We start from the raw sequence: 24,928 nt of genomic DNA, 5'->3' as shown, positions 1-24,928 counted from the left end.
GATCACAAAAACGGGAGAATCAACACACTGACACAAAAACGACACATTGCTCACTGCGTCCAGGAGCGCTCAGTGAAATGCAAGGACCCCCAAAATATCAGATCATCATGTCGTAGACATCAACACACCAACCGGTCATACGATGTGATATGAGGAGGTGATGGACCTCCTCATATAGGGAAAAGGAGGAGAGGGGTGGACCATCCAGGAGAAAACATGCGATAAGACTGAGAGCATCAATTCAAGCTGCCATCGATTGGGTCCTCCATCGGGACTCCTTTCGTCGTATCATGTATGACGTGAGAGTAAAAGTCGTTCAGAAACCTTTTCGAAACCCTGCGCGGGTTTGGTGTCACCCTCCTTGCTGATGCCGAACTCGTCTGGAGCGTCCCAGGGTTTGAATCGTCTTGTCAATTTCAAAAGGGTTTCCGTTCTCGCGAAAGACGCCTAAACACATGGACTGAAACGCTCGTTAGTCCAAAACAATCCTTCGATTGAAATGTTCTTGCATCCGAGGCACTGGCAGCACTGAAAAACCGCAGCTGCCAATTGCGGTGCTGGGTGATTTGTGTCGGTTGGCTGCCATTGAATCCTCTGGCTCAGAGGGGAGGGTGGTCGCTCCCGTGTTGCTCTCCGCACACTGGAGTGTGTGTGTGTGTGTGTGTGTGTGTGTGTGTGTGTGTGTGTGTGTGTGTGTGTGTGTGTGTGTGTGTGTGTGTGTGTGTGTGTGTGTGTGTGTGTGTGTGTGTGTGTGTGTGTGTGTGCGTGTTTGTGTGCGTGTCTGGAGAGCGCGGAGAGCAACACAGGATCAATATCCTCGGTGGATGTTGTGTTTTTTTTTGTAAAAAGGCTAAAGGGAGTCCAACTTTCACCACGATAAAACCCTAGTCTTCATGAAACTTAAGCTAATCGTGTCGTAGTCCTTGAAAAGTTGCCCACAGAGGATTTTTGTTTTGTTTTTCTGACAGCTGTAGGCCTGCTGCATGTATCACGTAGAGTTGAGACATTCCTCTTTGAGAAGTAGTATTCACCGCTCAACCACAGCTAGGAGGATAATAGGCCCAGGACTGAAATTACATTATTGAAGGGTGTGTGTGTGTGTGTGTGTGTGTGTGTGTGTGTGTGTGTGTGTGTGTGTGTGTGTGTGTGTGTGTGTGTGTGTGTGTGTGTGTGTGTGTGTGTGTGTGTGTGTGTGTGTGTGTGTGAGAGAAGGAGAGAAAGAGAAAGAGAATGAAAGACAGCGGTTATGAATGCTATAAATTATTTCAACCATAACATATTGTCCAAATGTGCATACATGGAGGGAATAAGTATTGCAATACACTAATGAATGAATGGTATCGATAAATAAACAAGCAATATATCATTATTTTCAGAATCCCTCTATGTGTGTGTCAAAGTCATCAATTAGATGGCGAAATTTGCTGAAAGAAAGATAGGAATAAAGAAAGAAAGACATAGAAAAAAAGATATTCTGATTCTGATTCTGATTCTGATTCTGATTCTGAGCCCTGGTTATGAATGGTGCTACACGCCAATATGGCTCTTGGCTTACAGGGTGTACAGAGCCCATCTCAAAGGTCTGACGCAACCCAGAGTCTCCCAACCATATTTTTGTGGTTTTAAATGGACACACAAGCAGATTTGTTGTTATACACGTACATGTGAACCTCCTTTGTTACTTGCCCTGCTCTGATTCAAATTAAACATTGAAAATTATGATGAAATGATGATGAACGGTCATTTTTTAAATCAATTAACCTCACAGAGCAAAATACACACAATTCTGTGTATTCACATTTTTATATCCTAATTTGAATTGTGCTCAGAGGGCATCCTTCCCTGCATTCTGTGGCCTTATATTTTATGATTATGCACTCTACTTTGGATGGCTGCCTTAAGGGAGAATTGATTGGAATTAGTTTACTGTTAAGTAAAAAATGTACAGTTTTCTATGATCTATTTCTTCTATTTCTATGAACCCTTCCATAAATACAAGCGAATGCCACTTATTGTATAGGCTATACTGGTAGCCTATAGGCCAACCTTCTTCTGGAAGGTTCAATCGTTATCGTAGGAGGTCGTCTGCGATGCTGAGGAGGAAATAGCCTTGTTACACAGCAGGTTGCTTTGGTCCAGAGACAAACACAAAGATCCCGATCTTCGGGATTTTAAACTTGAGAGGAAAATGTTATATGTGATGACAAATGTGTAAATGGTAAGCTGTAGTTTTATTTTTAGATTTTTAAGGGAATGGTCATGGGGATGGCGCTCATCACATGCTATATACTTAAATACAAACCAGGCCCGTCCAGTCGGTTATATCAACTGTCGAATCTGCATGAAAAAGAGCAGCCGCTAGATGGCGACATTGGAGGTGATAACAAAAGTGCGTTTCACGAACATAGACCCCTTGCATAATCTCTGACCTCGTTCCACCCTGCTTTGTTTTTGATAGGCCATCATCACAAGAACCACTAAAACTTGAATTGTCAAGACACTACTTTTCTCGGTCATCCCAGAATGGACAGTAATCTAAAACACCTTGAAATGACCAACTTCCTCTGTATAAATACAAATGAGTAGATGAACATAATTAATGGACGAAAACACCATGAAGTGAATGATGACGATATTTGATAAACAACTGGAGATGTGTCATGCGAATTGTCTAAATCAATGTCAACTAGACGACTTCTATCCACAATCTGTGTCATAGGCCTCCACTGGAGTCTGGACCTCATGGTGTGAAGAAAATCCATATTATTCTACTGTGTGATGAACCGTCCCACCTAAGGAACACGACAAAGCACATCACACAAGGAGAAAAAACAAGTCCGAACATGTAATAGTAGGCCTACGTTCCTAATTGTCAGTATCAGTCAGTGTCATTGTCAGTTTACATAAATCGACTATGCGTTCTTGTTCCTTAAGTGATATCAATTGTTAGGTGCAATAATGATTCCAAACTTGGTGAACATTGAAAACCATGTTATTGGAACAACTATGTAATATCATCCCATCCCATCCCATAAAGTGTATATGAAGACCATTCTATAACAATGTAACTACCACTGAAGCGACGCACTCAGCGATCGTTCTTTAGACCCGCCCCCTGAACAGGGTAACCATAGCAACAGTACGAGACGAGGCAGCTGGCGGAGTTCTCGCGCAGCGTTTCCGCTTACCTAAATAAAGAACTGGCGAGCGGAGGACGGGAGCCCGACCGCTCTAAAGGACAGAAATCCCCGACAAAGAGCCCGGGAAGTGCCGTCTTAGTGAAACTAATGTCTCGAATCTGAGAAAAGGAGGGCTTGCTGGTAACCTTGACATCGGTGAGTCTTTTCTTTTTGTGGCAGCTTAAAACAGGCCACGTCTCTGTGGCCGTTTCCTTTTCTCCCAACTCCCCTCGGTTCGCGTTGACGTTTTCGTCCGGTGAATTAACTCACTAAAAACGTTAATGGCAACGATCGAAGGAATGATTTCGCGAGTCGATTAACGTCCGCTCATCCGTTGCCCCTGTAGTTTTCGACCGACGACGATTATAGACGTTAAAATCATTAAATACAGAGGACAATGCTCCGCTTCGTTCATGCTCAGCGATGACTTTGACCGATAAGCCCGAGTTTCAGAAGTGCCGATCTCCGGGCTCGGGGACAGCGGACACCCTGGCACCGGGACGTTGTCATTACCGTGTTATAACGTGAGACAGCTCACATGACAGTATCTATCAAAGACACGACGGAATCCGGACAGCGAGCCGTCTTAACAAACCAAACACTGTTTAGTAAACGTCAGAGGACCGTGAGCTGGCCTAGTTCCCCTGTTTAACTTTAGCGCAGACCTTGGTGGTTCAGGGATACTGGAGCCCGTCCGCTCACTGCGCTCATTGTTTAAATAGCCCACGGTACAGTCGCACGTGTCGGCGCGTGTGACTCGGCCGTACGGGCTGCTGCTACAAAGGCGCCCGTGCGACATCACAACAGCTGTGGGCAATTGGGCATGTGTTTGGGTAAAGGTTGTTATTTTTTTGTATGACCCGAAATAGTGTCTTTTAAAAATTATGTTATGTTATTATTATGTATTCCACAGTGTGTAGGGTGTTTGTGTATGGCACTGCTTTCGGATTTTCTTCTCCGTGTGGCATACATCTGCTACATTCCTCGAAGTCGCATTGATATCGGGTGGTCGTGTCGCACCTTTTGTGTGACGCTGTTCGGCTTTGTTTGATTTTGATTGTTGCATTCAACCCGGAAATAGTACCAAGTTCGGCTGAATTTGCATTGCAAGCAGTTGACAAACCGACCCTGTCATTCACATATTTCACAAAGCCTACGTTTATGTTCACATATATTTTGTTTACACAAGAACAAAACAGATATAGGAATATAGTCAGAACCTAATATGACGTTTATTTGTATGCCCAATAAACGTGCAATGCTCACGTCCAATGCTCATAATTTCAACTGTTCGCTCTTTGGCTATGTTTATACACGGTTATAGCCTGTTATTATCATGTCACAGACCCCCTATCCACAGTGACTCTTCATTCTCCACGTCTACGCCTCTTTATCTCATCGTCTTTCTCTATATTTTGAGGTACAACGCCTACTATGCCGCATAATACGCAGTGTAACAACAAAGGTTCTACGTCTTTAGGACTCCCACTATGTAGGCAGGCTAGGTTCCACCACTAGAGGTTGACGGCTTGAGCAGCACTGGTACCTATCGAGTGGCAAACCTTCTGCAACGGTTCCCCCGAGGGCTCTGTTTCCCTGAGTGCTGCCTAGCTGGGCTAATGCTGCTCTTCTTGGCTCCCATTCGGCATTGTAGGAGCCCAGAGCAGCAGGGAAACTGCATTAGCTGAATTACTACTGCTGCCTGGCTTGGTAGACTGGTCAAGCTAGGCCTGTAGTAGGGGGTTACTGTTTTCCCCAAACACAAAGCTGCCGTAATCCCATCTCCTAGCAGACTTGTTTTTTCTCGCTGCAGTAAATCCAGTTGTTTTGTAGTCTAAACATCAACAAAACACATCAACAATATATCTTATAGACTATACACAGGCAATACTGTATATTATTTGTTGTGGAATTGTCTGCATATAAACCGGCACATTATGTGAGGAAACCAGAATTCCAAAGATTTATCTTAAGGTGTCCCCATACACTATGTATACACTTAGTGTTTAACTGTTCAGTATACTGTTGAGTAGTAAACTGAGGTTGAGTACTCCCAAATGAGGTACTTAGAAACGTTAATATCTCCCATTTCATCAGTCCAACATGAAAGATGTCTTGTCATTGGCTTTGAATCTCTAACCTTTTGGTGCGTGTATAAATGACAAAGAACCTCAAATGGTGATCACGTTATAGAGGTGTTTTACCAGCTCCATCAATGTCAGACATACCCTTGGAAAGAATGCAGGAAATGGCAGGACCGGTGCTTTATGAGATTTGGTCCATAGTCTTTCAGCAACATAGCAACAAGGTGTTTTTTTTATATGATTGCAACTGGTGCTTCCAGTTCCCTAGGATGGGTTGGCCATACCTCTTCATGCCCTTCTGACAAAGAATGTTCCTGTCTTGTTAGGTAATCAATCAATACTAAGCATTGCTATAATTGAGCATGGTATCAAAGGATTGTCATCGAGCCATTCCTTTATCCTTTGTCCCGAGCGACAGCGGCTGTTTTTAGCCATTATGAGACAATGGGGGCGACAATTGATGATCCTTTGTAGTTCCACAGTGTAATGTTTTAATTCTTCTGCTGTGCTTTTAAAACTTTAACCGATGGTATTCATGACAGAATTGTTGTGCAGAAGCATTATTATATGTTCAATGAACACATATCTAGCATTAATGCTAAATCTTTGCCGCTAATCTTCATAAAATAGGCTGGAATTATGACTCATCGTTGACTAGGCTGCATACCACTGTTTAGAGACTTGGAAATGATCATGGCGTGCAAGCGATCATGATACAAATCTTTCCGAGGTATTGTACCCAGGCCCCAATTGCAGCCTCAAGCAATCAGCCTCTGGGTAATGTGATTCCAGCAGGCAGCAACAGATATATTCCTAGGTACAAATGACTCACAGTTTAGAACTAGAACAATTAGGTTGTTTTCTTGCTGTCACTATCTTCTCTTTTCAACATTGAAAAACAAAGCTAAGTCATCTCTCATGTCAATAGGCATGCTTACGTTACCTTTTATCAAACTAATGCCTTTTCTTTGCAATCCCTGACTCTGATCAAGCCGATTGTGCATGTGTTTAACTTAACGAAGTCAAAGCCAATAAATACCCTGCCCTCAGTGCTCCCAGGAGGTCAGCTATGCATTATGAACAGTGAGTCTAGTTGTCATTTCTTGGATCCGTCGAGGACAAACACGACATGTTTTTCTTTTGCATTGCCTACTGTCTTACTGGCACTCCACTCTGTGACAAGGCCACATTGACCCTGGTGCAGTGGATGAGGAAATGTTGTTGTTGCGTTCCTTTGAACTATATGCCCTTTGGCGCGTCCTTGTTTCCTGACAATCTCAAGAGCTCTGTATCACGGACTCCCTCCAAGCACGTCATGCGCACTCGCATGCAAGACGAAACCATCCTGCGGAGGCGTAAGGCTGTTCATGGACTGCCATTAGAATGAATGAGGTGTATGTCACTGTATTTGTCCACCGCCTGCAGTGTTTTATCTCCACACATGCAATGATCCAGCTAATTTCACCCTTGAGAGGTTACCTGTTCTGCTCTGCTGATGAGCAAATCTATCTGCTTTGCTGCAAAAATACTGGGAAGGACCGTCTATATTGTGAGCCTGGGAGTTGGGCTTCTGGTCTGTGCTCTGCCAGGTAATCCTAGATGTGTTGTTTTGGTGGTGCTGCCCGGACACATGCAGACGCCCCCCGCAAGGAAATGCATGGCTGTGAATTGAAGCGTTGATATTACCGTAGCCATTAGTAATGAAAATGGCCTCTCCGCCCTCCCATGAGAATTCGCAGCCTGCCAGTCTCTCTGCGCCCCGTCCTCCTGCCGAGAACAGCTAGCGCTGCAGACTCATGAGGCACCTGGAACGCATTCATGTAATGGTGGGGTGTCTCTTTATGGATTTCCTCTCTTTTCTCAATAGAATCTACCAACGAGTTTCTTCCTTTTTTCTAAAGGGGTTGTTTCCATAGGTCTTCAGAGTAGTAAATGGTGTTATAAGGGGTTGGTGGGTTGGATCACGGCCGACTCTTGTTCTTAGGCTCCCCCCCATAACCAACCAAGCAGAGCCATGCAAAATCGTCCATAACCCACCAAGGAGCAAGGCAGATTGATCCAGTATTAGATATTAAAAGGGGCTATTTAAAGGCAGATTAATCAGGACACTCCTTTGGGGGCTATTGGTGCAGAACCACACAGACTAGTGAAAGGGGAAAAAACTCAATAGATTTTTCTCAGCCCTTGTTATTTATTGACATGGGCACACCGTACCCAATGGGTGCCACTCCCCACAAGGATGTGCAGAGAAAAGGAAGTGCATGCTTAATGCTAATTTTTTGTTGGCGATTCTCCATATTGAGAGGACTCAAGAGAGTTGTAGTACTGTAAAATCCTACATCATGTAAATATACTGTACTGTCACCAAGGCTAATGCAAATATTTTGTTTTGCATGATTAACAACTGTGGCAGTTTTAAACAAAAAATCCCCATATTGACACAAAATGACCAAAAAACCTTTACTTCCAACACAAAACGACCCTTCCTGTGCTTTTGAAATGGAGGCGTTCATTGCTATGTGACACCACGATGTACAAGCCCTATTCAGTTATTATAAAAGTAATAATTAAGTGATCTCTCTAGCAACAACACACACTATGCATGACAACAGACAGATGTCAATGACATCATACAAAGCACGGCCGATGTAACAAGGCTGTTTCCATTAAGTCGGGTTGTTTTGACAAAGCGGCTTGTGTGCATGAACAAGAAACTCAGGTGGACCATGGTGGCTTGTGTTGGACTGTAAGAAAGACATGCCGAATTACTCTGTATGGTAATTCAGCATCACATTTAATTGCTTTGTGCGTTGCTCAGCTCTCTCTCTCTCTTTCTCTCTCTCTATGACCTCCCTGTCTCTCTCTCCCTGTGGCTGGGAGGTTATGTAATCCCTGCTGACTGCCGATAACTAATCTCTTTCTCTTCTCCGTAGAGGATTCTCTGGCTGGTCGTGCGGAAGGGGAAAGATGTGCGATGGAATGGTAGCGTTTCTGACGAGAGTCCCGTCCTCCTCCTCCTCCTCCTCCTCCTCCTCGCTAGACCACAGGCTGGCTGCCTCCGCGCTGCTCCTCCTCCTCACACTGCTGCCGTCCAGTCACGCATCAGGTAGGAGAGCCACGTGCCCAGGCCTGTTCCTGCTCTCTCTCTCTCTGTCTCTCTCTCACACACACAGAATATAACCGATGGAAACATATCATATACGCCAGGAATTGTGGGTGCAATATAATCATGTTTTTTGTTTTTTTTGTGTAGGCGTATTTTGTGTTGGACCCTTTGTTACTATGAAACACTTATTGTATTTTATAATTATATGTATTATTATATATATAAATATACAGGTCCAGAGGGGAAACGCTTTGCCGTGTTACCGCATGGCGTCAAATAAACAAAGGAACGGGCCCCATGAGGGAGGATTCAGAGGGGAGACGACATAAATACTCATGCTTAATGAATCGCCGGCTGGGAGTGCTACCTCAACCCCAGCCTAGAGGGAATGGCAGTTTGCTGTCCCTGGCGGCTCACAGCCCGCCCCCTCCCCCATCTCCCTCGCCTTTCTCTCAACTCTCGAGTTAAAGCGTGTTGTCTGTGGTCACACCGCTGTCATGAGGTTTTAATCAGCATGGCATTTAGCACCATTAGGACAGGGACAGCTCTTAGCCATGCCTATAGCTGTCCACCCCCCTCTCACAGACATCGTCGTCCCTCACTGTCTCACAACAGGGCCGACCGACAGCTTATTGCATTCACGTTTCATTGTCATAAAGTGCTGCCCCGAGATTGTTTTTAGCGGCTGTAGTGATAAAACATAGCAACTGTTGACAAGATGTTTATAGGGCATAATCCCCACGCCAACACAGCACACATACAGAACCCTGATTGGGATGTCTCCAACACAAAGTAACTACAACACACACACACACACACACACACACACACACACACACACACACAGCCAACGATCATTGTCCCACTCGACAGATGAACAGTGTGCGGGTGTGGGCGAGCTTTTGTCTTTTTTCCCGAGCCTTATCCCATCCGCCCGGGTGCAGTGTGCCTGAGCAGATATGACTCATTGTTTTTTATGAATGTGAAGGCAAAAAGAACGATGCAGAGGGAGACTACGGAGGAAAGACGAGTGAGTGAGTTCAGAGGGCTGGACGATGAGGGGATGAAAGGAGGCTGCGAGGGAGAATAGGGAAAGTGTACTCCTCATGTGCCACCCCTTGCTTATGTAACGGCCATGATTCATGTGGAGCCCACAGGAGCCACTGCCACGCTCACAGCTAATCTGTCCATCACACACACACCAAGTGGCTGATGCCCCTCTAATGCTCCTTGATGCGTGAGTCTTATGAGTGTGTGTGTGTGTGTGTGTGTGTCATAACTGTCTGCGCATGCTTATCTTGCTCACCCAGAGCATATTGTGTTTATAAGTGAATGCTGGACCTCAACATTCACTCACGATGATTATGTACCCTGGCTTTCTATCACCCCGGCACAAAGGTGACCATTAGAAAATGGTAGCATTGGACGCATCAGCTGGGCTAGATATTGTTTTAAGATCATGACCTTTATATAATCAACTGCACAAAAGGGTGCACATAATGTAAGGGATAATGTATATAACGCCGGTCATTATCGGGAAATAAGCCCCAACTGAAGGGGCTTATTTCCCGATAATGACGTTCTATACATTATCCCGCTTATTACATGGCTACTTGCTCAAACAAAAAAATTACTTCATACTGTGTGTCTGTTTACAATTGATTTGTTACCAGCATTCGTAGTGTTGATCAGCAGAGAAATAGTCTGCCAAAGACGTTGACGTCGCTTAGCAACCGAGTACGCTGGGGTTGATAAGTTACGGGACTACTTGCGGAGTCATTATATGCTTAGCAACGGTCATTATTGAAAAATAATTCACCACTGGAAGTCGGGAAGGCCCATGCAAGTGAACGGAGCGTTCCACAGCATTGAGAAGAGCCGTGTAATAATAAATATTAAGGCTATGTAATGACAGTGGGGGACTGAAAAGCATATCTCCGATTCTGTAAATATCGCCTTCATGACGTCAGACTGGGAGGGCGTGAAATGTACAGTATTATGAAATGGGTCATGGGTCTGTGGTGAACACATAATCACATAATGTGCAAAACTAGCCTTCTTTAATAGAGATCATAACATATCTCCTTTGCCTTACCTTTTGTTTTCATATGTAAATTGACCTATCAAGCACCAGCAAGAATGACTGGTGCCGCCATGCATCAGGGCTGCTAGCTCTATCGTGTCCTGTAAGGGTGGCAGGCAGAGGATTAGCTACGGCGTGCACAGCCCCGAAAGTACAACAGACGCACATTACTTATTGTGTATGCTGTAACTTTTTTTAATTCGAGGAAGCCTCACTGTGCAAGCCCGCCCGGACCCTCCGAAATGTTTCAGCTGTTGAGTCGTGGCTGTATTTCATCTTTCATTTTAATGTAGTTCATCAAAACATAGGTCTTCTTGTACAGGGGGAACGACACAAGCACCTTGTGAACAAGCGTGCTGTGTACTTCAACAGTGCTCCCACCTCTCCTCAAGGACAATCTCCTCTTCTTATTCCACAGAAGGAAAGTGTTTCTCCCACAGCTGGGTTGGACAGGTGGCCACGAGACCAGATCTATTGCTTATTTTAACAGAAAAAGGGCACTTTTTCAGGGCACTATTGATTTTTCTGCCCAGCCTTAAGCACTCAATTGTAGTCCCCTTCTGGTTCTCCTTCTCCTGTGTGTGCTCTCTCATACATAATTCAGGCAGGTAATCCCTGGACATCTACTTGAAATGGAAATGTCCCTGGAAATATTCATGAATACGAAATTGCAATACAGTTGACAGGCCAATTCTAGGATCATGGCTATAATAGTGTGTGGCAGTATAGATGCTAGAATTTGCATCATATGGTTCATAGCTATGTTATGTACACAGTCTAAGAAGCAACACATGCCCCCAGTGCATTGATATGCATACATATATATATATATATATATATATATATTTGGGCTATATATACATGGCCTGTTTGGAAAGGTCTGGTCACCACTGGTCACCACCGATATTGTTTTGTTGTATACAACAAAAATCTCATCATTGTAATAGTTACCCGTTGGTACAACAATGCTTACCTCAAAGCCGGGACGACAGGCAACATCAAAGCCTCCTGCCCTAAGCCTCTGTGTCCGGGTAGGTAAAGAAATGGCAACTAAAGCAGTTGTGTGAAAAGGACAAGCGCTGGCGAGCGGATGGATTACGCAGGCAAGGGTTGAGGGGAATAAACAACACAAGCCCGGATTGTTTGCTTGCTGCTTATCCAAGGCTCTGAGAATCATTTTATTTTTAATCACAGGAAAGCTCGGTTGCAAACCTTGCAGCAGTCCAGTGGCGTTGCAGGGGTAGTTATTTCCCCTGTGGTGGATGCGTCCTGTGTTCTTTGTTCCAGAGGAAGTAGGCCAGACACTTAGTCAGAATTGTGGTGGTCAGATCGAAAACCTAGTTAGGACACACAGCGCCAATTTACATTGTCCTCACTTATACAGAACTGATCATCTCAATGGGACTTGCCCGGTAAAACAAAGGTTTAATAATCAAAAAACATTGTCCAAATACTTTTTAATAGTTGCCGTTTCAGCCTTAAGAAGTAAATAGGCCTGGAAAATACAATCAAAAAGTCTCTCTGTGACATTTGTGTATGTTTTTCTGTAGAGAACAGGACTGAAACATTGTTCTTTTAAAGTGAGAAAAATAAATAGTCGACAAAGTCCCTTGTTTTCTTGGGTCAATTAAAAGTTGGTCGGCCTGACCAGGTTTTGTTTGAACGTGGTCTAGAGAGAGAGAGCCACACAGTGGGCTATTCCATGCTGATCCTGTTGTTTTGACTCCTCGCTGTGGATGACTAGCAGAGGGTGCAGGCCTTCATCTCACCAGAGATGGAAACTAAGCGAATATGCCCGACAGGCTCCCTGCTCTCTGTAAATAGCTGACTTGGGCTAGCATGGGGTCCTTGCTACGACCGCAGAACTAATGAGGGGTGGTACAAGTCAAGCTCGGCCTCTTGCAATGGCTATAATCCATTGCAAGTGGTCGCAGGTCCATGGCAGGCATGCCAAAGGGGCTCTACAATTCGGTGACGTTCAGTCTGCTTCAAAGTATGTCCGTATCCCCCACACAAATAGGTTTGGCTTCAACAGACCGGGGGTTTGCAAACAATACCACCTTAGCCGGGGAGAAAACAATGGCTGCCGTGCAATCAACTGTTCCCAAATGGTCCCCCTAAGACCTGTTAACAAAGGTGGCCTGCAAGCAGGCACAAGGAGTAAGGCAATATGCCTGCCGCCGGCCCCTTTCTGAAATGTGAGAACAAAGAGGGCTTTTAGGGGGCTGTCGGACGCCGCGGGGCAAACCACAGCGAGCTGCAGCGCTACTCCATCACCCACCAGCAATTAAGAGCGCCAACCCCTTTCTGCCCTGCGTGTGTGTGTCTGAATCTCCTATACCACTTATTTTTTCTTTTTTAAGATCCACTTTCTCTCACTCCCTTTTTCCTCCTCTCCCTTCCTTAGTCTCTCTCTCTCCCCCCGCCTCTCCATCTGGGTTGCTGCTATTATCCAGGTGAGGGCAGAAGCCATTAGTGGCGCTCTGCTAGCAGTCAACATCAATCTTCTCTCATCCATTACCTGTGTGTTTATCACTTTGGGGGGGCGGGGGGAGATGCTTGGGGTTGTCACCCACTGTGTATGTTTAATGGCTTTACCAAGCAGCCAAGCCCCGAGGGAGACTTCACAGCAGCTTGGCCACAAGACACCTTCTGCAACATGGGCACCCATCGCAGAGAGACCCATTTATTTGCATTCTGAAGATGGCTCCGGGTGTTTCCTCTGCTTGCCTATTTTCACAGGCTGCTGCTCAACCTTGCCTATTGGGCCGGCTAAATGGCGTTTCATACGACATGATATATGTGTATATGTTATATGTTGCAACTTCCTTGTTGCAACTGATGGTCACTGTGGTGTTTACACCTCGCTGTCATGGTTTCTATTTTCCAATCTTATTGATTCTAAGCTATGAGCTCTACCTCGAGTTGAGATGTCTCGTGTGTTAGCCCGGGTTTGAATGGGCCTCATGTGAGCGACCAGCCTGCTGAGTGTGGGCACAGGCCTGACTAATGAGCTGCTAAATATATCCCCCAGGCACTAATGTCTCTCCTCTGTCTTCTTTCCCTGGTGCCTTCACTCTTCACTTTCTTGCTTTTATCTCCCGCCACTAAATGTATTGCTTTATATTTTGTCTTTCTGTCTCCACTTTCGGGTTCCCTTTGTGGTGCCTCTGTCGAGCTCATTGTTCTTTGACGTCTCTCCGAAACCGTCGCGTGGGCTCATTTTACACCACGTGTGTGGTCGTCAACACAAGCCTCCTGCCCAAACAAGATCAGCCACGTTCATCTGGGGCACATCAAAATGGAGAGGCTGACACACCTACGCACGATCACACGTGGCCGCTCTTCCTACTGCTGCCTCAGCGCTGGCCTACGGAGGCATCCATCCGCCACCTCTAAACGCTAACCCCTCAAACGTCCTGTGAGAAATGCCGGCAGCGTCGCGTTCGGTGTCCGCGTTTCTTTTATCTGTACCGGGAGCAGAAACGGGCGTCCATCGCGCTCTTTACGACACAAGGAGAACGAGCCAACACGCACACGCACACACGCACACACGCACACGCACACACGCACACACACAGACAGACGGCGCTCGTAGCAGTAGAGCCGATTTGGGGAACAAGGCTGTGTTGGTGCCACTGTGTCCGCCACGCATGCCTCTTGTAGGAATGGAAGGTCCCACAGGATTGGAATCTTCTCTGTATGTGAGCTTTTCAGTGTCAACATGTCTGCATTCGGTATTTGGCTGGACAGTAATATGTTTTACAATTACATATGCCAGTAAATATCATATGCACCCACTTTTGCAGGTTTTTTGCCCATAAGCGTGGCCAATGGACTTCACAGATAGCTTAATAATGTAGCCTAATTGCCCCAAGTCTTTATGATATTCTAAGCTTGTTTGTTTGTAGCTCCTGTGTCAGGCCCTGACAGACACAGCTAGGCATGTTGATTGCCTGGGCAGTAGGGAATTTATTATGGAGCCGTGTTGGGATTTCACCTCTCTGGTGAAAATCCTATTTATTTGTAATCTGCACACGCACACACACTTGCGTCTGTGCGTGCGTGGCCTTCATCTCCTCCTTCTCTGTTGTTTGCTCCGGCAAGGCCAAACATGATGGTTCCTGCCATCTTGCTGCTGCTTCTACTCAATAGCTTTATCGACCGGCTATGTGCAAACACAAAAGAGTAATGGATTTCATATTTGGCTCTGTGATCCAGGGAGTATTGGTTGTGCTATCAACAAAAATCCAAGCAGAGGACTTTCTGTGCACAACAACAGCAGCAGCAAGCTCCCCTCTTTACCAAGATGAGGCAAAGGCCTAGTGACCACAATTTATATAAGGCTTATGTGGGCTTATTGTGAGGCAAGGGGATTGGGAGGAATTCTGTGTGCCACGAAACCCTGAGCACTGAGCCAGTCAAGCTAGGCATGAACAACACACGACAGGCTCTTTTGTTGAGCCTCCAAAAGTGTGTTCTTGGCCAAACTGTCATCATGCCGATAGATACCGAGTTGGGACAAGCTTCATAGTGCAGTTTCTCCATTAAAGTGTGTGCAGTGAAATCCACGGCCATAAGGAAGCAGCCTCTCCCGGGTGCTCTCACAATGACCCGCCATTGTTCGAAAACGCGGCCCAGAGAGAGACGCCACGGCCTCAGGGTTTTTATCACACCTACGCCACATTTGTTTGTTTCCGTTTTCTGCCTTCACTTGGGACCTTCCTGTTTGTTTCTTTGGCCTTTTTCGAGCGTCACTATCGCAAGGCTAGGGCCTTTGAGCAGGGAAATGTGTCGCCAGATAGCATCATCCTGGCAAAACAATCACATCCTCCCATCCTCCCTCCCATGTGATGTTGCAACAGCTCCACACCCACTCTGCTGAGAACTGGTCTGCTCCTTCAACTCCATTCAAAAAGAAAACATTTAGAGCCTGACTTAGCTCAGACTGTATAGAACCAATCTTTTGACAACATATTAGATTAGGAGGAAAACCAACATCCCACCAACTGTCACCCATGTACGCACACACCCCAACTTTCACCTTCAGCGAGGGAACAAATGTCCAAAATGCAACCCTCACACTTTGGTTGGTAGGCAGGCTTTACTCTGTTGGAATACAACCAGCACAGTTGCATTAGAAGAATGATCTGTGTGCGTATGTATATATGTGTGTGTGTGTGTGTGTGTGTGTGTGTTGAGCATCTACACGTGCGTGCGTGCGTGCGCGTGTGTGTGTGTGTGTGTGTCTTTGTGTATGCGTCAGTGTCGCTGAGCATGTACACGTGTGTGTGTGTGTGTGTGTGTGTGTGTGTGTGTGTGTGTGTCTCTTTGTTTTCCTCTGAAAGCTGAGAGGAAGGAATGTCTGCCTTCCAGCTGTCCCTGAGAATCAGAGAGAGGGAGTTGGGGGGTTCTCTGTCCCCCTTTAACGTTCACCCATCTGCTCCCACTGGTGTGTGTGTGTGTGTGTGTGTGTGTGTGTGTGTGTGTGTGTGTGTGTGTTGGGGGTCACATAATGGCATCCCCCCCTCACCCCCTGTTTGGTCTCGCATTCATATTTATCCCTTCACATGCAAAGTCGCCCTGTTGTTCTTTCCTAGAGGCACGCTGCTTAAATCTGTCGCTCCCTCCCCCTGCCCCCCTCCATTAACTCACAGGAGACAATAGATTGTATTGGCAGCACACGTGGCCTCGTGTTCAATAGATTTTGTGGAGAATTCCATCACTTTTTTCAGTTTTTCAAAGCGGCACTGCGAGCAGGGGTGTGCAAGGCAAGGGGACAAGAAGATGTCTTTCTCTCTCTGGCTTTTGTTGGAGCAGAGTTTCCTGTTGACTTTACAATGTGGTTCTCAGCAGAACTCAACTGGGCATAGCTGGACGGGTGTAGCTGGACAGTGTGTGTGTGTATGAGGAAATGAATGCCTGAGCTCTGTCTCACACACGCATGCACACACACATACACATACACACACGCACGCACACAAGAGGCCTGTTCACGTACATGCACACACATAAGATGTTAAAAACACAGTTAGAATGTCAGTTCCAGTGGCCTGTTGCTTACAAAGGGACGCATAGATATATTTACTCTCTCACTCACTCACACTGTTATGCCTGAGTACTCATCCCTGTATCTGTCTTTATTAAAAATTTGCTTTTTGTACAAATGTGTAGGTGACTCCCTCCCTACCACCCCCCCCCCCCCCCCCCCCCCCACACACTACCCCCATCCTCAGGGCTGTTCGCCTTCCAACCCCCTAGAGGCCCAAGCAGATGGAAGTGTGACGTCTGTGTGTGTGCGTGTGTGTGTGTGTGTGTGTGTGTGTGTGTGTGCGTGTGTGTGTGTGTGTGAGTGTGTGAGTAAGGGCTGGCCAATATGGCCATAATGTTCAATCCCAATATATAAGTAATTTTTAATTAAAAAATATTTCAATTACAAAATATATCACTATAGAGCATGTTTTGTGGTAATAAAATAAATACATTGTCTTTATAAAATAACCACTTGGTTCTGTCGATTTTTGTATACTTTGTATATGTGTGAAAAAATCTTGACAAATAAAATGTTTTTTCCAATTTTAAAAGATTAGTGCAAAATGAACATAACAGCTTTGAGTGAAACCATTTAAAAAGCAATATATAGAGGCCTAGCCTACAATATGTGGATGTAAAATATCAAAGGTAAATATGAAACAGTTTATAGTGTAGCTGTGTGAGATCTGTACAAAATCTCATATCTTATATTCCGACCCTTGATATTGATAATGGACAATATTGTAGTGATGACTATGAGTGCTTTCCAAAAATATTTTACACATTGAGATTTTTGATAAATAATCCTCAGCAATGTGGGTATAAGGACAGAGAGGTTAGGGGAAATAATACAACAGCTAGAAAAGTCTGTTAGTTGGTCAATTAAAAAAAAAAACTCCCTTAATGTAATGCAGCATTGAATAGGGAAAGACAACTCTTATGCCTTATCGCGATATTGCGAAATCCAATATCCAATAGGCCTTTCACACATGAACTCCAGTCTGGATTAACTCTGGAGAATCAGCTCTGGAGATGATCAGGAGTTGCCTTATCATACATGCAACACGCAACACGCCCACTAACTCATTCTGCGACTAACCGATTCTCCAGACTTTACACCTGGGACCTGATAGGTTAAACTTTGGAGGGGCAGATTCTGACATTTGTGTTCACACATACAGCCCCACGACTTACGTTATTATCGACTTACGCATATGTGAAAGGCCTATTAGGCGAAATCTTGTCTCATATGTTGATATTAGGGGTGTAACGATACACAAAAGTCACGATTCGGTACGTACCTCGGTTTTAAGTCACGGTTCGGTACGTTTTTCGGTAGGCCTACAGCAGTTTTTATTATTTTATTTGTATTAAACAATTTGATTTAGATTTATTAAATTGTATCAAACAAATGCCTTACACAAATGAAAAGACATCAAATTCAATTGAGGATAAAAACACAACAAAGTCCAGGACTTATTTCCATCGTGGTCCTCAACACAAAACATCAGGACAAGACAAGACGCTCACAGAGTGTGTGATAATCTATAAAAACTGAATTTTTTTCGGTACATACCGAAATGAAACGTGCATTGAACCATTAGACCCGTACTGAAAAATGTTGGTACGAATACACGTATCGTTACACCCCTAGTTGATATCGATTTAATATTGATATATTGCCTAGCCCTAGCTAGTGTGTGTGTGTGTGTGTGTGTGTGTGTGTGTGCCTGCGTACATGAGCATCTAAAATTAGAACATTGCAGCATGCTGTTGGTTTCCTACTATTTTATCATCAACGTCATCTGTTAACGTCATTGACCTGGCATAATATCTCTTTGCTCCACGCTACACCACAGACTTCTCTTTGGACCTGGCGTTCCCTCCAGTTCAGTTCTGTGTGTGTCCCCCCTGGCCTCTTCTCTGCCCGTCTCCGTTCATCTCCAGGTCTTTCTGTATGCAAAGCAGGTCCTCCGTTGAACTCTGTGCTCAAACAGGCACCAGCTGTTATCTGAGCAGAGTTATACGTAGCTAATCGCACATTGGCTGACGTGGGCCGTGTCCCTGCACACAGGCGCCGTGTTACCATTTCACACGCACGCACACACGAGCAAACACACACACAGGCAGAACACGAGACTGGTAGTATCACTGTCGCAGACTTCAATCAGCCTGTGTAGCGATTGCATTTCACAGGCTGGCAGCTCGGCGTGGCGAAACCGTGTCACTTTATATAGTGTGAAGGCCTGTGCACCCAGCTCTGCTCCGTGTTCTGTTCACAAGAATGAAAGTGAGTGCAGGCAGTAGATCCTCTTTTGCTTGAGCTAAACACACTCACACAAGCCTGCTTTACATATACAAACTGCACGCACACACACGCTTGGTCTTTAGAGTGGGGACACGCTGGTGTGTGGGGGATATTTTGACTGATTTTGACTGCAGTTGCGTTATCTCTCCCGTTTGTGTATCTGAAGGGCTTCCACAACCTTAAGCAACACCCTGTCCTTTTCTTCGTTCCTATGACATTTACGCCTGTCAGCAACTGTCGTTAAAATGTTGAAACATCCGACAAAGAGCGTGCCTATTTTCAGATGGCAGTTGCCGCATAGCTCTCTCACCCACACACACATACTCTATCTCTCACACACACACACACACATGTTCCTGGTGACACACACACACACATGCATGCCTTTCTAGCATTTTAGCAAGCCGTTATAAACATTATCCTTCCGACAGTGCCACACAAAGGAAAGCTCTGCTGCACTCAAATAATGACAGTTTATCTTAAACAATCAGCCGGATTAGTGGGAGAGGACATTGTTGACCCATCCTCTGAAAAAACAAAAAACTAATTTAAATACCCTCAAGTCTATCCCTGCATCCCAAAACAACAACAGCAGCAGCAGCAGCAGCAATAAAGGCAGCAGTGAAGGATTTAGGAAAGAACCGATAAAGGAACAAAAACATATTATCCAGGCCAGAGAGGGCATCATCAGCCCCTATCGTCTTTACAGTTTAATCCATCCACACACACACACACACACACACACACACACACACACACACACAAACATAAGCTGCATCGTCAATACACAAAATGACACACATCCACACGCCCCCCCCCTTCCTTCTCTCTCACGGTGATTGTCCCACAGTGCAGGTCAGCAGCTGGCTGGCTGCGGTTTCGTTGGGCTCTAATGCTATCTGCTTTGGATGCTTCCCCATTGCCTATAGAGGATGATGAAAATTGTGTTTTGGTGGAAGCCGTGTCATCCCTTGTACGAGTGGCTGCCTCGACAGATGTGTAGGGGGAGATGTTGATGAAAGATTTGAACACCCCACCCAACCCCACCCCCTCCTTTTTTCTAATACAGTGTTGCAATCTGCCCCAGGAGGCGCACCTATACTCCTGTGAGCACATGAAAGCATCTCCAACCTGTTAATAGGACGCCACTGGTTTAAAGGGCTCCACTGGTTTATAGGACAGCACTGGTTTATAGGTCACCGCTGGTTTATAGGACACCACTGGTTTATAGGACAGCACTGGTTTACAGGAAACCACTGGTATAGAGGACAGCACTGGTTTATAGGACGCCACTGGTTTATAGGACAGCACTGGTTTATAGGACACCGCTGGTATTGCCTCTCCAAAAACAACAGGCTATGTTTCATTTGATGTGTTGGAGAAGAGCGTCGCTCCATCAGATACACGGCAGAGAGCTGACCAGTAAACAGTTTATTAAGGTTAGAGGAAAACAGTATATTCCATGCACTGGTTGCAATCTCTGTCTTGAAATGAGGAGGAATTACCTATGGGGAAACCTTTTTATATGCAATCCTCTGTACACTTTGGGTATTCCGATTTTAACAAATATTTTACTCAATTCCATTGTAGAATACCACTGGATAACGTTTATAGAATATGTTAGAACTACAAATCCCCATGTAATTATCTTTATTTAATCTCAACCTTTCTTTCGCTTCGTCAAACCTTTGACTAATATGCAATATGCCACAGCCTGCCGCAGGCTATGACATTTCACAACAGATACCTTGTATTTCAAGTGGATTGTGCAACCTATTTTCCCAATAGCAACGCAGCAACTCCCTCCACATCATTTCTATTAATGTATATATATCATGTACCAGACCGTGGTGTCCCCCAGCACCTTCCACATCTATTTGAACAGACTTCTCACCAAGGATTCACTATTGATAAAGTAGTATCACACCATTCTATCACACTCACGCTAGAAAGGCGTTTTCTCTTGTGATTGCTGAACAGCCAGTGTGTGTGACCGTGTCTCACACGGAACTGGCCAAATAACACACAGCTAAAGTCAATCAGCATGTTCCCTTTTCTATCGTATGAATTAAGGTTTGGGACTTGGTTGTTGGTGTGTGATTTATTAAGAATATAAGCTAAAGCAGCTGTGCACACAAACGGATATCCTGGATTTCCCTGTAATAGACTCCGGAGTGTCTCCACCCATGGGTTTGTTGGTAGTTTACTGAGTTTGGTAGGGGACTGACTGCTGCCTTCTACCTGCATGCATTTCAGTGAAGATGCTCATCTCTCCTCTTGTGGGTCGAACTCGAACTCAGAAGACACGCCACAACATGCCTCTCTCTTCTCATCGCTTACTCAGAAGCATACACCACCTTCTCTTATTTTCCTTCACTTGCCCCCACCCCCTCTGTCTGTCACTCTCTCTCTCTGCCTCTCTCACCACACCACTACCTTGCCCCCACACTCTTCAGTCTTCAATCTGTCAATTCGTTGTTTTCTCATTTTGTCAATAGCTGTCTCGCCCTTCAAAAGCCCTCAAAACGTCTGTTTTCAATCCCCTCTCCCTCACGGTTTATCATTCTTTTTAGTGACAGCAACTATATGTGGGCAGGAGATTAAAAAAATATCTATGATATTATTAAGGTGCTTCTATTCTTTGATGTTGTTTCCTAGTGGGCCATGGAGTAGACGTTGATTTGGGTTGCATTGCCTCTCCGGGGGTCTTTGGCAAGGTTGACAAAGACTTATTTTGCATTTATATTAACATCGCTACTACTCATCTATTATGTGTATAGATATGTTTTCTGTACATTCTTTGTTGCAGTTCTTATCTTATACCATCCTGCACTTTCTGCTGTGAGCCACACGTTTCCCGTTCCGGGCTTAAAGCAGCTCATTATTTAACGTTAGCAGCAGACGCCCCGGCGGACGTCTTCCTCGGGGAGCAAGGTCAGGCACCGACGGACTCCGCCGACAGACAGCCATCACCTACATAGCTCCTCTCATCGCTCCCCCGGGCCCCGCCACAACAGCTCATCAAAGTGCCTGCCAGCCCACCTTCCCAGCAGCAGCTCTCTCAGCCCCCCCTAACATTAACAACCGCTGCTCCCCGGGCACCTGCAAGGAGTGCCCGGGTCAGCGTGTCAGCGCAAGGACCATTACGCGTGTGTGTGTGTGCGTGTGTGCGTTTGAGTGTGAAGCAAATGGATCTTTTTTTATTACTTAAACTCTGCTGGGGCTGTGTGTGCGTGTGTGTGCGTTTGTTCGATTCTACTCCAATTCTGTGCTGGGTGTGGAAGTGTGTGTGTGTTATGTTTTGCACTTGGGATGCATCCATTAGCCTGTGATCTTGAGCTGCCAGCTCAGAGCCGTGCAGTAGATTGGAGTGAGTTGTTAGGTAGTTGCCGTTTAAGTAATCAGTCCTTCTTAATGTTTCTGTAATCTCACACACACACACACATCATATACTCCCAGGCTACAACACTGACACACTGCTTTGTCGATTGCATAGTGCATACTAAAATATATGTGTGAAGCGTTCAAATGTATTTTAAACTTTTAATTTAATATATAATAGGATCCCCTTAACCCGTAAGATATATTTTACGACCTAAAGGACAACAAGGTTAACCATGAATGACAACACCATCGGCGTCTAGAAAATTCCCAACCAATAGGGATGCAAAACGTGACATCATCCCATGCCACAAAACAACATCTTCAATCCATTCTCTCTTTGACTTTGCGGCAAAGCCCAAAATGTTCCTTGTGCCCCCACCTAGACAGATTGGCCAGACCCCCCAACAATGGGTGTCTTGTAACAAACTGATCTGCCAATGACTCAGCCCACAAAATCAATATCGCTGAGAGACACCAAAGTCAGCGCTTGCTTGTGTCTCTGTTTGGACAGGTGGTGCAATGTTATGTCAGAGCTTGCATCGACACAAGCCCTGCTGCTCTCAACAGATTAGAACTCCAAGGGTGTGTGTGTGTGTGTGTGTGGGGGGGGGGGGGAGAGACAGAGAGAAGCAGGGTGTGTGTGTGTGTGCGATGGAGAGTGTGTTTGAGCACTGTGATGAGCACTGTGATGCATTTGTTTTTTTTTCATGAAGAGGTGCGGCAGGCTAAGCTGGCAAGAGTAGTTTGCCACAAAATCTTGGTGATCCTTCCTCGTACAGGGATAATATTGTGTGCACACACACACACACAGCCACCCACACACACCAACACCTCGGTGACATTGCAATGTCAGAGAGGCAGCATGTGAAGTTGCAAATCAGCCTGACTCTGGCAGAACTTTCCTCCATCTCAGCCAGTTGGTTTGTGGCTCCTCGTTACGCCACAGCGAATTGCCCGGGCCAAGGATCCTCTTCGTTCCTGGGAATGCAATCATTGCGTTCCTCTGAATCAAAAGCGATAATAAGAGGGCCAATGATGCAAGCCAAATAAAAAAAAAAAAAAGTGCCTTTGATGATTCCGTCTGGTGCTGGCAGCTCAGACGGTCTCTCACTCAGCATTGCAAAGAGCTGTCTGCTTCCCTCGTGGTTATCGGAACATGAAATTGAATCTGGACCTGGTATATGAAAATAAAAAATGAATGCCTGCAGTGGCGTTCATCAGAGCCATCAGTGGGGCGGGCATCACCTATGGTCTGTCAACGGTGCACCGCAGCCCGGTCGTGATTAAACCGCTATTGCTTCTGCCTGGAGGCGACCAATTATCTGCATTGTGTATCTTATTACCGCACGTTATTAAAATGTGATGTACGGCTCACAGCCGACTGTCACTGGAGCAAATGATAACATCACTGGCGTGCTCGTCCTGAGTCTCCCGGGTCTTTACATTTACACTCAATGTAGAGAGTCAGCTTCAACCTTCAACTCACTCTGCAGCCTTCGACTCACCCTGCACCCTTACATATACATTTAGGGCATTTAGAAGATGCTTTTATCAAAAGCGACTTACAATAAGTACATTTGTCAGAAGAAGGTGAAACAATATATCGCTGTCGGAACAGTAAGGATGTTCATAGAACCAAGTGCCAAGCACCAATAATTGCTAGGTTAACCCATTGTATACAACAACACCCTTCCACTCACCCAGCCCCCTTCCAATCACCCCTCACCCTTCAACTTATGCGGCAGCCTTCCACTCACCCCGCACCCTTGACTCACCCAGCCCCCCTGTGGTTCCCTCTTGCAGGATGTCCCCGTCCGGACGGCATGCCCCACGGGGACCTGGTGAACCAGACGGAGGCCAACCGGGGCTCCTTCCCGCCCGGCACCCTGCTCACCTACAGCTGCGAGGCGGGCTACTCCCCGGACGGCCCCACCACCATCGCCTGCACCGTCACCGGGACCTGGTCCCACCCGCCCCCGCGCTGCCTCCGCAGTAACGGTGAGCCCCGCGCGGAGACTGTCCCACGATGCATTGCTCGCCCATTAACCTGCCGCCACCATTGTTTATCAGCATCAGTAGCAGCACTGACTTTATCGCCAAGTAAGTTTATCTCGTGAATGAAATGAGTCTTGGAGTCTGGTAAATATAGTAAAGAAACATTAATGTAAAGCGGAACAAAGCAATTTGACTTGTAGGTCAGGTGTGGCTATTTCATTAAAGAGATGAATGAAATCAGAAAGATAAGAGAGGTTTATGAAAGGTTACAGTAAAGGCTTAGCATCCGAGCAGACTTGCCTCTCAAAAAATGATCAAGGAGATGATATATACTATATATATCTATATATACTATATCATCTTCATTTTTCTCTTCAAATATTCAATATTTGAAAGTGTTGTCACCGTGCAAGGGCTCAAACCTGCGAATCCTCAAACAGAACGCCTGCTGTGTCTGAGGGGTTTAAAAGAATAGCCCTACATTGCCTAGTTAGGCTACCTTATTTCAGTCTGTCGTGCAGTGTTAGGATATCATAAAAATGCTTACAATGGCAGAATGATTACGAAAGAACAAATAATAATGAATCACAGAGTTTAAAATTCTGTACGTATGTCGATGTACACTATACGACAACCCACACACACTTGTTGTATTTAGTTATATCTTATACCCTATTGTCAGATTTGATCGATTTGTTTAAGAGGCATTTAATATATTTTGTTTGTTGCAAACAGATGGAACGCACACGATTAGCC

General features: G+C 45.4%; 1 protein-coding gene across 1 annotated transcript in view; it reads left to right on the top strand.

Moving 5' to 3' along the window:
* The first annotated feature begins 3,194 nt into the window (after nt 1-3,194).
* The window catches only part of susd6 (sushi domain containing 6), a 28,976-nt gene continuing 7,242 nt past the window's right edge, over nt 3,195-24,928 (top strand). Inside the window, exons 1-3 of the mRNA XM_084483552.1 lie at nt 3,195-3,335; nt 8,197-8,369; nt 23,981-24,175. Of these exons, the coding sequence (XP_084339678.1) occupies nt 8,231-8,369; nt 23,981-24,175 (334 nt within the window). The 5' untranslated portion in view covers nt 3,195-3,335; nt 8,197-8,230. The remainder of the gene's footprint in view (nt 3,336-8,196; nt 8,370-23,980; nt 24,176-24,928) is intronic.

The sequence above is a fragment of the Micromesistius poutassou genome, assembly GCF_964030765.1.
Source record: "Micromesistius poutassou genome assembly, chromosome: 19".
NCBI classification, from domain to species: Eukaryota; Metazoa; Chordata; class Actinopteri; order Gadiformes; family Gadidae; genus Micromesistius; species Micromesistius poutassou.
This window is presented reverse-complemented; position numbering and strand designations above follow the sequence as displayed.